Below are 16,783 nucleotides of genomic sequence, written 5' to 3' on the forward strand. Positions count from 1 at the left end.
CCTACAGTGCATCCAAAAAGTATTCACAGTGCTTCACTTTTTCACATTTTGTTATGTGATAACTTAATTCCAAAATGGAGTAAATTATTTTTTCCCTCAAAATTCTACACACAATACCCCATAAAGACAACAACAAAAAAGTTTTTTTTTTTTTTTGTGCAAATTTATTATATATAAAACAACTAAGAAATCACATGTACATACATATTCACACCCTATGCTCAGTACTTTGTTGATGTACTTTTGGCAGCAATTACAGCCTCAAGTCATCTTGAATATGATGCCACAAGCTTGATGCACTGATCTTTGGGCAGTTTTGGCCATTTCTCTGGAGCTCCATTAAGTTGGATGGGGAGCATCGGTGCAGAGCCATTTTCAGATCTCTCCAGAGATGTTCAATCAGATTCAGGTCTGGGCTCTGGCTGGGCCACTCAAGGACATTCACAGAGTTGTCCTGAAGCCACTCCTTTGATATCTTGACTGTGTGTTTAGGGTCATTGTCCTGCTGGAAGATGAACCGTCACCCCAGTCTGAGGTCAAGAGCGCTCTGGAGCAGGTTTTCATCCAGGATGTCTCTGTACATTGCTACATTCATCTTTCCCTCCATCCTGACTAGTCTCACAGTTCCTGTTGCTGAAAAACATCCACACCGAATGATGCTGCCACCACCATGCTTCATTGTGGGATGGTGCCTAGTTTTCTCCAAATGTGACACCTGGCATTCACACCAAATCTCATCAGACCAGAGAATTTTTTTTTTCTCATGGTCTGAGAGTCCTTCAGGTGCCTTTTTGCAAATCCAGGTGGGCTGCCACATGCCTTTTTCTAAGGAGTGGTTTCCATCTGGCCACTCTACCATACAGGCCTGATTGTTTGATTGCTGCAGAGATGGTTGTCCTTCTGGAAGGTCCTTTTCTCTCCACAGAGAAATGCTGGAGCTCTGACAGAGTGACCATTGGGTTCTTGGTCACTTCCCTGATTAAGGCCCTTCTCCCCCAATCACTCAGTTTAGATGGTGGTGGTGGGGGGGGCAGCTCTCAGAAGAGTCTTGGTGGATATGAACTTCTTCCATTACAGATGATGAAGTCCACTCTGCTCATTGGGACCTTCAAAGCAGCAGAAATATTTCTGTACCCTTCCCCAGATTTCTGCCTTGAGACAATCCTGTCTCGGAGGTCTACAGACAATTCCTTTGACTTCATGCTCAGTTTGTGCTCTGACATGCACTGACACCTGTGGGATCTCATATGTAGACAGGTGTGTGTCTTTCCAAATCATGTCCAATGAACTGAATTTACCTCAGGGGGACTCTAATTAAGCTGTAGAAACATCTCAAGGAAGATCAGTGGAAACAAGATGCACCTGAGCTCAATTCTGAGCTTCATGGCAAAGGCTGTGAATACTTATGTACGATGGCAGTCTACAATGAATTACTCCCTGTGCGAGACCCTCTCCAAGTGCTCCTCCCCCCATTTGTTTTTGTTTTTGCATAAACAGCCATTTTTTTATTATTTTAGATTGTATTATATATATATACACACACAAACACACACTAGGTGGGGTACCCGGTGCTGCCCAGGTTAACTTGTTTTAGGCATAAGCCAAATGCCAATCATTTCAATCAAAACAATTGCTCAACATTTGTTTTTGTAATGCTGATCTCTAATAAATATAACAGTTAATGGGCTAAAGTTTATCCAGCAGAACTATAAGAGTTGGACTCCCAAACTAAGTGAAATGTAAATATCAATGAATCAAAATTGAGGTAGTGGTGTATTTCACTGATTTTACATTGCAATTTTACAAACATAAAATGAATGTATTCAGACAGGAAGGCAAACAGGGTTGTACAGGGCAGTCAGGTGCTTTAACAGTTGAGAACATAAAGTAGCTGAAGGACGGGATTAAATAAACAGAGATGGCCAACAGATATACAGTGGTGGAAATTTGAATCTACCTGGTCATACCCACAGCCGGCTATTTTGAGGGTAATTTTCAGTTCAACTTTTTAAAAAATGGTACCAGTTTGTTCCCCATGTCATGAGGATTCAGTGTGTGTGTATATATATATATATATATATATATATATATATATATATATATATATATATATATATATATATATATATATATATATATATATATATATATATTACAAGTGCCCTGAAATTGCATCTGTTGCTTCTTTTTTTTTTTTTTTTAGAGCCAGTTTATTTGTCTACACAATAGTCTCAACAAATAGGTGTGACGGATTTAGAAAGCTGAGATTGTTATGCACATGTTTGATATGCAGTACATGAGCATTATACAAAAACAATATCATATGGGAAGTACTGATAGGATGGTAAAAATTGAGAAAATGCCCTTGGAACTGATATGGATTAGCCATGGTGGAAAGGTGGTTTCTTAAGGATAAAGAAATTTAATGCTGGAGTTAAATGACAAAAGGCCACACAGAAGCACATATTATGGAATTACTGAATCACAATCACTGAATCGTATTGGTACCCAGAGGTAGATTTTGTTTGCAGTAGAGTCCCCATACACACATATGGAAAAGAAAAGGAAAAAAAAAAAAAAACAGAGGCACCAGAGGCATTTCAATCAACAAGCAAACTTGACAAGAAAAAGAAAATTAAAAATGGGAAATTTTAATGTAAAATAAAATAAAAATAGAATGAAAAGTTAAAATGGAACAGTTAATTACAGGTCCAGGTACTACCAAAATAAAACAGTAAAATCTAAAAACAGTATAATAACTGGTAAAACAACAATAAGGAAATTAAAAAAACAAATAAAATATCAATAAATACTAAAAACTATATGTGCAAAAAAGAATAAAAAGTTATGAACGATTCCTCTGTGTAATAGCTGCTGGAACAAAATTGTTTTACAATCAATTTGTTCTCCACCCCGGGGATTTGAACCTGCGACCAGAGGGGATAAGCTGAAACTTAGTGTGCAATCATAGAAGTAGAGAGAATGAACGCCAACTTCTGATCTCGGGGACTGAGGTTGCACTGCGCATGCGGAAGAGGACTTGGGGTTCTTTACTCTTGGTCTTTTGCTCTGTAGCCAGCGTTTCATACACAGGTATTTTATGTAAACTCCAATATCCTGCTGAGAATTGACAATATCAAACATCATAAATTAAGGTTAAAGATAAACATATATTTTGATCAATTAATCTGAATAATTTACCGAGCCTTACATTTTGTAGCTGCCCCAATTAATGCTTGCAAAGTCACCCTGCTCTCAAATGAAAATGCATCGGCGGTGCTGAACTGTTATTGCTGCGATGGTTTGGAATTGAAAGATCAATATATAACCCATGTACCCCACATGTCTGGAACTATTCAGATCAAATATATCTCAGCTAAGCCTGTTTTTTGAGGTTCAAAGATGCAGATATGACTCAAGAAAATATTTTTTTCAAACAGAGTTGTAACTTTGTGGAACAGCCTCTCTCATCATGTGGTAAATGCTCCAAGTGTTATTACTTTAAATAAATACTATGATTATTTTACGGTGTTTGATTTTTTATGTTATATGGCTGGGGGGGCCTGGCTGCCGGTTTGTTTCTGTCTTTTGGTTTTCCTCCCAGGTGGCGTGCGTTTGGGACTGAGTGGCTGTGTTGCTGAGGCTGTCAGGACCTCACCCTGATCACCTGCGACTCGTCAGGACTCACAGCTGTGGTGCATCTGGATGGATTGGAACATGTTGGCATTTAAGACTGGAGTGCACAGTGTGTATTTGCCAGAGACTCGACCTTGTGACCAGACGGGTGAGATTGTCGTCTCGGGAGCCATCTCATCAGCAGCGGATGCTGAGAACGTCCAGGTTTGATGCACAGTCTGTGAAAGAGGAGGGGGTGAGGTTTCACGCTCGTCAGCACACTTCCTGAGGTACGTTAGATTTTGTGAGTAACAGTTATACAGTCAGTAAATGTGGTGTCCCTCACACCTTATTGTATTGAGCTGTTTGTTAGTCATGTATCAGCTTCCACTGCAGTGGAGTTTTGTGAACTGGATGTTCCATGCCTGCAGGTGGGAAGCTGATCAGTAATCAAGCCAGGAAGTGTTTGCTGTTTGTACACCTTAAGTGTTCTGTGTGTAGAGTGTGGACTCACATAATGGTTCCTCTTTCACAGACTCGGTTGTTGCGGCCACCTGGGGGGTGTCGGCGGGGTCCTTGGGTCCGAAACAGCTTCTGGCTCCGGACCGTTAGCGCTGCTGGGAGCGCACCACGCCAGACCGCACCTTTTTGTTATTATATTATCACTGTTATGTATTAAATTCAGTTAGCCTTTGTACCGTGCTCTGCTTATTTCATACTGGGTCCTTCAAACGCTGGTCGGTTCTCCGAGCTGCGTCCGACACATAACATTTTATTGTGATTGATGATTTTATGATAGTGTTTGATGACTTTTACTGTGCTATTTACGTGTTTTATACTGTTACATTTATGAGTTTTACTATGATGCTTTTTAATGACGAATGATGTGTGCTTTTATTCTATTTTTATACACGTTTATGAATAATTAATGAATACTGACTGTGATTTTCTGCCACAGTTGCCAACAGTCTGCATGCTCTTATCAATAATATTAGCAAGTTTGTCCTGAGTATGATTTAAAATCAACAACAACTTCATTCAAGCTACACTTTGAACATACTTCGAGGGGATAACTTGCTGATCCCACATCAGAAAGCGCAAGAAAACATGCAGAAACTCTCGTTTCACACTGCATCTAGTGTAGCTGGCAGATGACTGGAAGTGAATTACCCCAACTCTCGCGGTTGAGTGGCTGAAATCTCGTGGTCGCAAGCTCACAAACAAAACTCAATGGAACGAGATCTTGAGTTGGCATTCCAGTATCTCAACTTCTATGGTGCAATGGATGGGAACTGTCATTTAAAATGGATTTTGTTATGTGTTTAAACTGTCTTGTATACAAAGTCTCCAAGTTGACCTGTGGCTCACCAGTCAGCCTGCTGGCCCACTTAATTTGATTTAATGAGCTTTTGTTCTTCAAAGAGAGGCCCTCAAATAAGTATATTATTGACAGTAATTGTTGCACAGATTGAACAACGTTAAAAGTAGAATCTTTACAGCAGTTATAAAATCACAGATTCCTTACAACTGAGGAGGGAAATGCCCAAGATAAAGTGAAGAGAAACAGATTTTTGCTAACAGGAGGTGGACATGGGGTTCCCACTGCTGGTCGGTCGTCATGAAGACGGAGCCTGGAATTTGTCTCCCCACTCTTCTCCTCTGTTGTCTCCGCTCTCTCCGAGGAGATCAGTAGCGGACAACCTGGCACAGAGGGCGTCGGCCACCTGAAGAACTTGGGATGGACCTAGATGAGGAGAATTCAAAGTATCAATGAAAAGCTAAGAAGAGTATAGATGTAAAATCTGAATATGAGGACATGTGACAGATCAGACAACACTTACTGTGTCCGCTCTTATTGCACATATCCAGAGTGTCGATGACAATCTTCCCCAGGGCCTGACGGGACACATTCTAGACACAAACACTCTTCTGTGCTTTCATTTTTGGCTTTTTAACAATGACATATTTTACAGCACAAGAATCAAACAAGTACCGAATCACATTCAGCAACTGACTTGCTGAAACAACACAATATCCTTCATAAATGCTCCAATATAAAATGATGCCAATCAGTTAAATGTTGAGTCTAATTTATGAAACAGTTTAGTGGGTAATCATACTGAGGCATGCCCTGAAACCCAAAGTCCACCCCGAGGTGTGCCAGTGACCCTACATGGAAAAATCTAGTTTTAGTAGTGGCAGAACATTCTGGAAATCAATGCCTTGCAGACTGAAGGTGGAAAACATATGTATGAAGCAAATATAACATGGCACTAAAGAGACATGACTGCTAAGGTCAAAGGTGAAAATCCGTGTGAGCGTACCTTGTTGCGAAGCTGCAGCAGCAACGTGAGAGCATCTGTGAGTTTTTCCTCCAGTAAAGACAAACGCGTCCTCCCTTTGTCCTCTAGCACCGACACGTTCACGTCACACTGCTAGAAACGTAAAGTCAAAGTCCAAACAGAGACAGTCACAGTATATCAACAACTAAAAACATGACTAGCAGTGTCATCACAAAGGGATTATTAAATACGCTAACATATAACGCAATGCTGAAATACCCTTGGCCGTATGAGCATAAAAATAGGAACGAGAATAGGAAAGACTTTGACCTCTTAAAATAGGTCAAGGTTAGCCATCTTTGAACCTGTCCAAGGTCTGTGTCCCAAGAATGTTCCCTGTGAATTTGAAGACCCTGGCAGTAATAGGACTGGACTTAAGCTGAACACAGACAGACGGACGGATGGACAGACACAAGGCCTTCACAATACCCGATGGCCATATTTTGGCCTCGGGTAATGAAAAGACAAACTAAAGTGCAACAGTCACGTCCATAAGTGACACAGTAAGGGTGTGAGGTGGAGTACACCCTAGACAGGATGCCAGATTGTCACAGGGCCACATATAGACAAACAAACACATTCACACCCACCCACAATATAAAGTTTCCAGTCCACCTAAGCTGGATGTATTTGGATGTGGGAGGAAGCCAGAGCACCTGGAGGGAACCCACGCAAACATGGGAAGAACACGCAAACTCCACACAGAAAGGCCACAGGTGGGAATCGATCCCATGACCATCATGCTATAAGGCAACAGTACTAACCACTAAGTCACCATGCTGCCTATTATAGATACACTATTCTGTATTTTTATGTACGTATTATTACATCCGCCAAGGATGTAATAAAATCATCAGGATTTATTTATTTATTTGTTTGTCTGTTAGCAGGATTACATCAAACTACTGTACAAATTTTGACACAATTTTCACCACAGATAGATATTAGTCCATGGAAGACTCCATTAAATTTTGGAGGTGATCTGGAGCCAGTTTCTGGATCAAGGTTTCACTTTATAGAGGCTTTGAAGGATTAGGTCAAAACTACTTCACGGATTCTCACCAAATTTGCACCACAGATAGATATTAAGGCAAGGAAGACTCCATTGCATTTTGGAAGTGATCTGCATCAGGATTGGCGGACGTCAGAAATCTCTGATTGCTCTTGTTCAGTGTTACAATGAAAGGGAACTATAATTCACTTACTGATTTATCAGAGATTTTTAATTTAATTGGACATTATTTCTGTTTTAATTTGCATTAATTTGCATGTCCCTCAAAAACAAAAAACATTTAAACCAAATTGTGAAATGGTTGAGCAAGCTGATTGGAGAGTCTCAGCTTTGGCCAGAATCCCTGTATACTAAACAGGTACAGAGGATAGCTGGTTTGATTCTGAGAGACATCTCCCACCCTCTTCATGGTGAGTTTCAGCTGCTCCCCTCAGGTCGGAGGTTAAGGCTACCAGCTTGTAAAACCAAACACTATAAAAACAGCTTTGTACCAGTAGCCATCAGTGCTGTTAACGAGAAACTTAAATTTAATTGATGTATTTTTTTTTTGTATAGTTTCTTTTACCTTGTTTTCATGAACAGCACATTTTTTATTTTATTTATTTATTTATTATCCTTTGGCTTGGTACCACATGTTTAAGACTTTTTACCTATTAGGGTTTTAACTCTTCTTGGGGCCATCCTTGTTGTTATTTTAGCCTTGGCACTGTTGTCATTTTGTCTTGTTCTGTGTTTCTCTGTGTGTTTACAAAATGAGATAACTCACTGTAAACCAAATTTACCCAAGGGTACAATAATAAATTGAATCTTGAATTAAAAAGGTTTTTGAGTTATTCTGCATCACAACCTATTTAAAATGGTAACATTTTATGATTTGGCAGGGATTTACAGTATCCTTTCACCACTCACCTTAAAATTATCAAAATTTCTGCTGCCTTCCTCTTTGTTTTGTCCTGTCAAGCCACAGAGCTCCCTGCTGTCTGTGGACATGCTGACATGGTTCTTCTTGTGCAGGTGGCTTTGAGAATAAGGATGCTGACATGAGACGTTCAGACATCTGGAATTAGACAAAAAAACATTCATTTATGTTCTATACCCCCTTTCTCCAATCAAGGGTCACAGTGGGGCAACAGCACATCCCAACAATCATAGGGTGAGAGGCAAGGTAGACCCTGAACAGGACCACGGTATTGCTGTGCATGGTATTACTTTTTGGAGCTGTAGGTCATAATTATCAAAACTCAAACTAAAGCTTGAAACATTTTAGTTTATATGGAATAAGTCAACAGTAGAATATATAAAATCTGCACTTTCTGAAAAAAGTAAGTTCCTTCAGCTGCTCCCTTGTTTGCAATCAGGGTCACCATAGCAGCCCAAGGTGGCTCTGCATGTTGAACTGGCACAGGTTTTACACCAGATGCCCTTCCTGACGCAACTTCACATTACATGGAGAAATGTGTCAAAGGTGGGGTTTCAACTGGCAACTTGCCGCACTGAAACCAAGTGCACTAACCACTTGGCCACTACCCCTGTCTGCACTTCCTGAAATAACAGACAAAAAAAAATAAAAAATCTTTTCATGATCTTCTGAAATTTTCAGATGCACTTATGAAGCAATGCAAAGCCAATCACATGAAAATTTTATGCAGTAAGGGTTTTATCAGTCAGTCATACTAGACCCATGACAAGATTTTCATGGAAGCACAAGAGAGAATATTTTGCAGGTTTTGCCCACTGACCATAATCCATGTTCATTAATAAGGTGAGAAACCAGACAGCTTTTTAACCCAAATGATGCTGAATGAAATGAAGACTGTATTATCCAAATTGTAATAATAATATTAAACAGTTGCATTAATGATATATGATCTTTGGTCCTCTATTGTTTGCGCTCACACTTCATGTGGTCGTGCCTTTGCACAACTCTACATGCCTCAGCATACCTATGCACCAGAGAAAATCTGTTAATTGGGAACCTTAATATAAAACATCCTTTTAATCAGCAGTGAGTCTTCACGCCACAGAAAACTCAACTCATCAGTATTTCATCTTTTCCCCGCTTGGTCTGGGGTGCAGTCCCAGCTGGACTGAATGGCAAGTAAAGCCAAACCCATGTGAGCTATTGAAAACTATACCACATTATTTGTCTGATCATAGCAATTCCAAAAAGGTATTGTTTGGACTATCTATGACTGAATATTATGGAGTTATGGGGTTGTACCTTAATGTTTATTTTTGTGAAGAACTGTCTTCCTAAACAATATAAAGGATAGTTGGTACATTGATCTTATCTTACAACTTCAACGGGGAGGTGTCCTGTGGAATTCTGGTGGAGCCTGGTTCTGCATGTTAGAAGAGTAAACCATACATTCTACTTCAAAGTTGTTCCTGAAACCAGTATCAGTTAAACTCAGTTCAGAGTGAAGTATGTGACACCCTACCTAAACAGCTACAGCTACAGCTGATCTTCAAAGCATCACAGGTCAAACCTTTTAAGCAAAACCAGCTTGGTTAGAGTCATAAAAAGAACCAACATTTAGGGCAGAACATGGCTCCCCCTGGAATTCTGGAGTGGAAAAACTTTGTATTGTAAAGAACATACTTTATCCAAATAGAAAAGTTATAATGTTTTCTTGTTTGTATTATTAACCAAAAAGGACATTGTATATTACAATCTAACTTGTTTTCTTTCAGGTAAAGTTTGTTTAACTGTTGCTATATGTCAAATGTTATTTCTTGAATTATTAATGCTTTTCATGGTGAAAAGCTTTTTCTTTTAGTCAATGGTTTGATTTAGGGGGTACTTAAAAAACTTGAATCATATCTGGCATAGTTAAAAGAACCTAAAAACAGATTGTATTTCGATATGTGAAGTTCTTCTGATTTTCTCGGAGTCATTGCACAAAGGATGGCTGAGTACCTGTGCAGGAATGGGTATGTGGATAAATCTGTTCAGAAGGTAGGAATACCAGGCTTCTCTGGGTGTCTAGAACATGCCAGCATGATCTGGAACCAGATCCAAATGGCAAAGCGGGAGAAAAGGGACCTCCATGCAGTCTTTTTGGATCTGGCAAACGCCTTCGGCTCTGTGCCCCATGAACTCCTCTGGACTGCATTCAAGTTTTTCAACATCCCAGACATGATCACAACCTTGATCAAAGTCTATTTTCAGGACCTGCAGTTCTGTTTCTCAACTCCTGAATTTACCACCTTGTGGCAGCACCTGGAAATAGGCATCATGGCCGGATGTACCGTATCTCCCCTAGTTTTCACCATGGCGATGGAGGTCATCATCCGAGCCTCAAAATGGGTCGTAGGGGGACAAAGATTGGGATCTTGCCGGCGGCTCCCTCCCCTCAGAGCCTATATGGACGACATCACCACCCTGACCACCACCGTCCCTTGCACCAGGCGGTTACTCAGAAAACTTGAGGAGAACATCAGTTGGGCCCAGATGAAGATTAAGCCATCAAAGTCATGCAGCATCTCAGTGGTGAAGGGAGTGCTTGCTGACCTGCAGTTCTTCATCAGAGACGACCCAATCCCCATGGTATCTGAGCAGCCAGTCAAAAGCCTGGGAAGGTGCTATGATGCAAGCCTGAAAGATAAAGACCAGGTGAAGCAACTGTGCAATGATGTCAAAGCCTATTGGTGATAGACAGCACGCATCTTCCTGGGAAACTCAAGGCCTGGTGCCTCCAGTTTGGCTTACTACCCCGATTGCTGTGGCCCCTGGCAGTCTACGAGGTGCCCATCTCAACAGTAGAGAAGCTGGAGAGAAGAGTTACCGGCCACATCAAGAAGTGGCTTGGAGTTTTTTTGCGTCCTTGCTCTCGGCTGAGACGGTCGCATTTTTCTCTTCTCCCTCCCTCCTTATCTTTCCTGCTTCTGTGGCGTGTTGTCTGTGAGGCTGCCAGGTTTGCTCTTCTGGAAACAGCAAAAATTGATCTGTTAAAGTGGTCTCTGTACGCAATTGACACTATTTTTTCTACAAGACACTCGGGAGCGGAGGACCCGACCTGTCCTGCCGGGACACATGTGATGGGTTACGTGATGGACAGTTGGAGGAAATGGCAGGTCATGTGCATTTACACGCTGTCTGTGGAGGACGTCGAAGATGTGAATATATTTGGCATGGTGGTGACCGGGTTCCTGCTGTGTGGAGCGGGCATAGCGCTGGTTTACCGGAAAATTAAGAAAGTGGAAGTGGCAATAATTGGCCCGTCCAGGCTGCCCCACACGATTGATTCGATTGGAAGGGCAGTGTCAGCTCAGTCGGCGGGTGTTAACCGCGCGTTGGATACCATCTCCGGTAGGATGGCTGCACTGGAAAACCGCATTGATCATCAGTAATGACCACATCTCCTCTCCTAATTCAGATGTATTGGAAGCCACTCTGTCTCAGACTGTGGAATCTTTCAGGCGTCTGCTAATCTGGATTTTCATTCAGCTTCCCAAAACACAGCTGCACTTCAAGGCCGCTGTGATAAAAACCTCCTGGAGAAGAACAACGCTCATGCCTCACTCCCCTCGTCTTCCCCCGCCCTCAGCTTCTCCACCTCTGTCGTTGACTGTGGACAGTGAACTGTTCAGGGCTGGGCCCCTCCTACCTCCAGAATGGACAAGCAAGGCCGTTGATGGCGCCTAAAGGCGGCCTCTGGGTGTTCTGTCTGACAACTGGACTCTTACAAATCTCTGTCATCGTCTCTTGTCCTGTTGTTGTGTGTGATCATGGTTCATGGGTTTTTTCCTGCATTGCTGCTGCATGATTCAGTGCAGCAGCAATGAAGGTTTTTCTTTCCCAAGTTTTACCTTGTGTGTGCTTTTTATATGTGTTCATGTACCGGGCCGCCTTATGTGTGTGTTATGTGTGTGTCGTCTGTCGTCATGAGGCCGGTCAAGGTTTGCTCAGCCCTGCTGTTGACCTAAGGCAGGATATACATCTGGAGCTGGTCCCCGGGCGCCTAAAGGTGACTTCTGCTCCTAAATGGCAATTAGGATGGGTTAAATGCAGTAGTCACATTTCATTGTGCAGGGAACATGTTCCTTTGTGCATATGACAATAAAATTCTTTTGAATCCTTGAATTTGAATCCTTGAGTTCCGTGTTGCCTGACCACCATAGGCCTCTACGGAGACAGTGTCCTGAAGTTGCCTCTTACCAGTCTAACAGAGGAGTTCAAGTGTGCAAAAACACGACTGCAGATGACCTTGAATGAATCCAAAGACCCAGTGGTTAGGGAAAATGCACCAACCTTGGCAACAGGGTGCAAGTGGACACCAGCAAGAGCGGTGGAAGAGGCAACAGCAGCTCTCAGGCACAGGACAGTGGACACGGTGGGAAGGTGTCTAAAGAAGAAAGTTGAGCTGGAGGGATGTATGGGCCATGCAGGCAAAGAGCTTGAGCCACTTACGATGTCCTTCCAACTCCAACCAATCTCCACCAGTGGTTTGGCGAGGATCTTGCGTGCATCCTGTGCACCAAGCCAGCCTCCCTCCGACACATTCTGACAGGGTGTAAAGCCAGTCTCACCCAGGGATGGTATACTTGGTGTCACAACCAAGTCTTGAAGAGCCTCGCCTCCACACTGGATGGCAAACGATCCAGCATCAACGCCCTGCCACTGCCAACATCTGATGCCTCATGGGTAACTGCCTTTGTCTGTGAAGGGGCCACAGCTGCCAGGAGGAACTCTAAACCAACAGAGAGAAGCCAGCTGTGCCCAGCACGCGACTGGAAGATGCTAGCAGACATTGGCAAACAGCTGGTGTTCCCCGCAGAGGTCGCCACTACCACCCTGAGGCCTGACCTGGTGCTCTGGTCCCTTTCCCTAAAGAAGGTATACATAGTCAAACTTACTGTACCCTGGGAGGACTCCATGGAGGAGGCATTTGAGCGGAAGCACCTGCGGTATTTTGAGTTGGCCGCAGAAGTGCAACATCGTGGCTGGAATGCTGAAGTCCGCCCTGTGGAGGTTGGGTGCAGAGGCTCCGTGGGAACATCTACCACAAAACTCCTGAGGGACTTGGGAATCAGGGGCCAGAACCTGCACACAGCCATCAAAGCCGCATCAGAGACAGCCGAAAGGAGCAGTCAGTGGCTCTGGTTGAAGAGGAATGACCCCAATTGGGCCCCCAAGTAGTGCAACAGGAGGTATGCGGTCAGCCAGTCTAGGCCTGACTCAGGGAACTGGACGCCCCTGCCATGCATAGTCCCCTGAGATGTCTCATGTTTCATGTTTCATGACTAATTGGGCTTGGGATGCAAGCTCAGGTTTGATCATCCTGTAGCTGGCCGCGTCTGGAGAGGGTGTATAGTGTTAAGGGCTGAAACACCCTATGACCCAGAGGAACACTACTGATGATGTGTACCCGTAAATTCAATTCCTCTTCATACCCGTAAATCCAACTCCCCTTCAAGTCCACCATCCATCATTCACCATCCAGCTCGCCACAATTTCCCTGATACTTACTGGACTGGTAAGCATTGAAAGCCGAGATAGACATGTCCAAACTTGTCCTCTGACATGCCGAAACGGAGGTGTTCCTTTGTCTCGCTTCCAAAGCGAATCAGTCGTGATGCGCGAAGCCTCCGCGTGGCTTTCCATGACAAAATCTCTTGTTTAAAAGTGAAATCTGCCGGAAAATGGCTGATGTCCAGCTCTTGTGATAACCAGAGAAAGAGCACACGATGTTCTCATATCCACAGAGCCATCAGCTCAGAAATGGTCCGGTGGCTTGTGCCGTGTCGTCGCAGCTCGGAGCGCGGCGCGCTGAGCGTCCTTAAAGGGGTCCATAAAGCTGTACTAACAGACCTTATTCTCTGTGAAGCCCGTAAAATTTTCACCGAAAGCCAGATAAATTTTTCGAGTAGTTTCCAGGTGCCAGTCTCTAACAGCTTCTGAAAAAATTCTGATGGAAAAAAACCCCAAATCATTCCGCCATTTCCAGACAATGAAAATCCGACGACGGGGCGGGACCACTCCTTCCACAAGGCGTGCTCACAGGCAAATGACATCACCGACAGGCGTGGAAAAACTCACGCATGCGCACAAGGGTTCAAGCTTGTCTGATGTGAAAACATATGAATCAAATCCATATAGTTTAAAAAAATAAAAAGGTACGATACTTTATGGACAGACCTCGTAGACATATGAATTCATATTCTGAAAACATGTTAAGGATTATTTCTTAGAACTGAGGCAATCTTTTGTTCCTGTTGCCATGATAAATCATGTCATGTGTGTTCCATTGATGTAGGCTTTTTATCTCCTCATGCACACACTTTACTGGACTGGAGTGTTGAGAGAACTAATGCAGATCAGCTGTTCTGAAACCAAAAAGTCTGAGTTTGACAGCTCAGTGTTAGTTAACCCAGCGTTCAACTTTCCAGTCAGGGTTTGTTGAGCCTGCTTATTAAAACAGCAGAAACACATCACATAAATATTCATAAGATATAGTTGTGTATATGTGTTACCTGCCAGCTAACCCTTTGCTGCGGTCATGTAGCTGGTTAACATGCTGCTTCATCTCCAACAGGTGACACTGTCCTTCCTCCTTCATTGCCCGGTCCTCCTCTTCTTCATCAGATGCAGCTCTTCCCTCCACTGCTCTCTGCAGACTCTCTGAAATAACAATATAAGTAGATTATTTCCCAAATATAATTTAGAGATACATGAAGACAAGCCAGACTTCACACTGAGGTTAAAAAAGCTCAGTGTCCTCAGGTCAATTTGGAATTTTCATCAGCACAATCTTAAGGACTACGAGGTCTGTCCATAAAGTATCGTACTGGATGGTGACAACTGCTGCGCTGTTTGTACATAGATGGAGAGTGTCTCTGTGACATTATTTTTCACAGGCAACATGATGACATGTCAACCGTTTAGTCCAATTAAGGGTTGCGATCACTTTTTGTTTTTCACAGTTACATACAATAATAAGCGTTTGTTTTTATTTTAACAGGCTGTGTTTATGACTAATGGCCATGCAGGTGTACTAAACCTTCTCAGGGCTGCTGCTTTTACCGTAACTGCATCAAAATGAACAGTTATCACGTGAAAATGAGTCACCATAACACGACATCACACTTATGTAAACTTTGGAATTAATCTGTGGCTCAGTTCTTAACGTTAGCAGCTACATTCCATTCAAGCGTGAGCTGGAACATAGGCCTGGACGATTTGGCCATAAAAATCAAATCTCAGATTTTTTCAGAAAAAATTTGACTTTCAATTTTTGTAAAAAATTTTTTTAAAGAAAACATTTAGTAAAAATGACAGAGATAACTCAAAACAAGCTTTGCTTTTATTTTATCAAAATCGGGCCATACTAAAATATGAAATGGGTGAAATGGGGACTGATAATCACGAAATGGAGATAAAATTTAACAAATCGGAGCAGAGTGAACCAGACCTACTCCAAATACACTCAACAAAAATATAAATGCAACACTTTTGGTTTTGCTCCCATTTTGTATGAGATGAACTCAAAGATCTAAAACTTTTTCCACATACACAATATCACCATTTCCCTCAAATATTGTTCACAAACTAGTCTAAATCTGTGATAGTGAGCACTTCTCCTTTGCTGAGATAATCCATCCCACCTCACAGGTGTGCCATACCAAGATGCTGATTAGACACCATGATTAGTGCACAGGTGTGCCTTAGACTGCCCACAATAAAAGGCCACTCTGAAAGGTGCAGTTTTGTCACACAGCACAATGCCACAGATGTCGCAAGATTTGAGGGAGCGTGCAATTGGCATGCTGACAGCAGGAATGTCAACCAGACCTGTTGCTCGTGAATTGAATGTTCATTTCTCTACCATAAGCCGTCTCCAAAGGCGTTTCAGAGAATTTGGCAGTACATCCAACCAGCCTCACATCCGCAGACCACGTGTAACCACACCAGCCCAGGACCTCCACATCCAGCATGTTCACCTCCAAGATTGTCTGAGACCAGCAACTCGGACAGCTGCTGAAACAATCGGTTTGCATAACCAAAGAATTTCTGCACAAACTGTCAGAAACCGTCTCAGGGAAGCTCATCTGCATGCTCGTCGTCCTCATCGGGGTCTCGACCTGACTCCAGTTCGTCGTCGCAACTTCGCACAGCCATTGAAGAGGAGTGGACCAACATTCCACAGGCCACAATTGACAACCTGATCAACTCTATGCGAAGGAGATGTGTTGCACTGCATGAGGCAAATGGTGGTCACACCAGATACTGACTGGTATCCCCCCCCCAATAAAACAAAACTGCACCTTTCAGAGTGGCCTTTTATTGTTGGCAGTCTAAGGCACACCTGTGCACTAATCATGGTGTCTAATCAGCATCTTGATATGGCACACCTGTGAGGTGGGATGGATTATCTCAGCAAAGGAGAAGTGCTCACTATCACAGATTTAGACTGGTTTGTGAACAATATTTGAGGGAAATGGTGATATTGTGTATGTGGAAAAAGTTTTAGATCTTTGAGTTCATCTCATACAAAATGGGAGCAAAACCAAAAGTGTTGCGTTTATATTTTTGTTGAGTGTAATTACTTTTACTTAATTGTTTAGCTTTTGTTTTATTTGAGATGTGCTCAGTACATGTAGTAGGGGCAGGTGCGCCATTTAGCTTTAAGTTTTACATTTTACCCCCATTTCGTTATTATTAGTCCCCATTTTGTCCCATTTAGCTAAAAAAAACTTAATAAAAGTACTTAATTGAATCATATTTGGAGTCAGTCTGTTCCATTATTATCAGTCCCCATTTCACTCATTCGCTTAAAAATAATTAAATAAAAGTAATCAACTGAATCATATT

General features: G+C 42.5%; 1 protein-coding gene across 1 annotated transcript in view; it reads right to left on the reverse strand.

Annotated features, from left to right (window-relative positions):
* Positions 1-4,327: 4,327 nt before the first annotated feature.
* si:ch211-112f3.4 (EF-hand and coiled-coil domain-containing protein 1) overlaps positions 4,328-16,783 on the reverse strand; it is a 46,541-nt gene continuing 34,085 nt past the window's right edge. The window contains exons 5-9 of the mRNA XM_034167403.1: positions 14,446-14,593; positions 7,879-8,026; positions 5,940-6,050; positions 5,457-5,526; positions 4,328-5,359 (exon numbers count right to left, since the gene is read on the reverse strand). Coding sequence (XP_034023294.1) covers positions 5,232-5,359; positions 5,457-5,526; positions 5,940-6,050; positions 7,879-8,026; positions 14,446-14,593 — 605 coding nt within the window. The 3' untranslated portion in view covers positions 4,328-5,231. The remainder of the gene's footprint in view (positions 5,360-5,456; positions 5,527-5,939; positions 6,051-7,878; positions 8,027-14,445; positions 14,594-16,783) is intronic.

This window comes from Thalassophryne amazonica, chromosome 3 (genome assembly GCF_902500255.1).
Source record: "Thalassophryne amazonica chromosome 3, fThaAma1.1, whole genome shotgun sequence".
NCBI lineage: Eukaryota > Metazoa > Chordata > Actinopteri > Batrachoidiformes > Batrachoididae > Thalassophryne > Thalassophryne amazonica.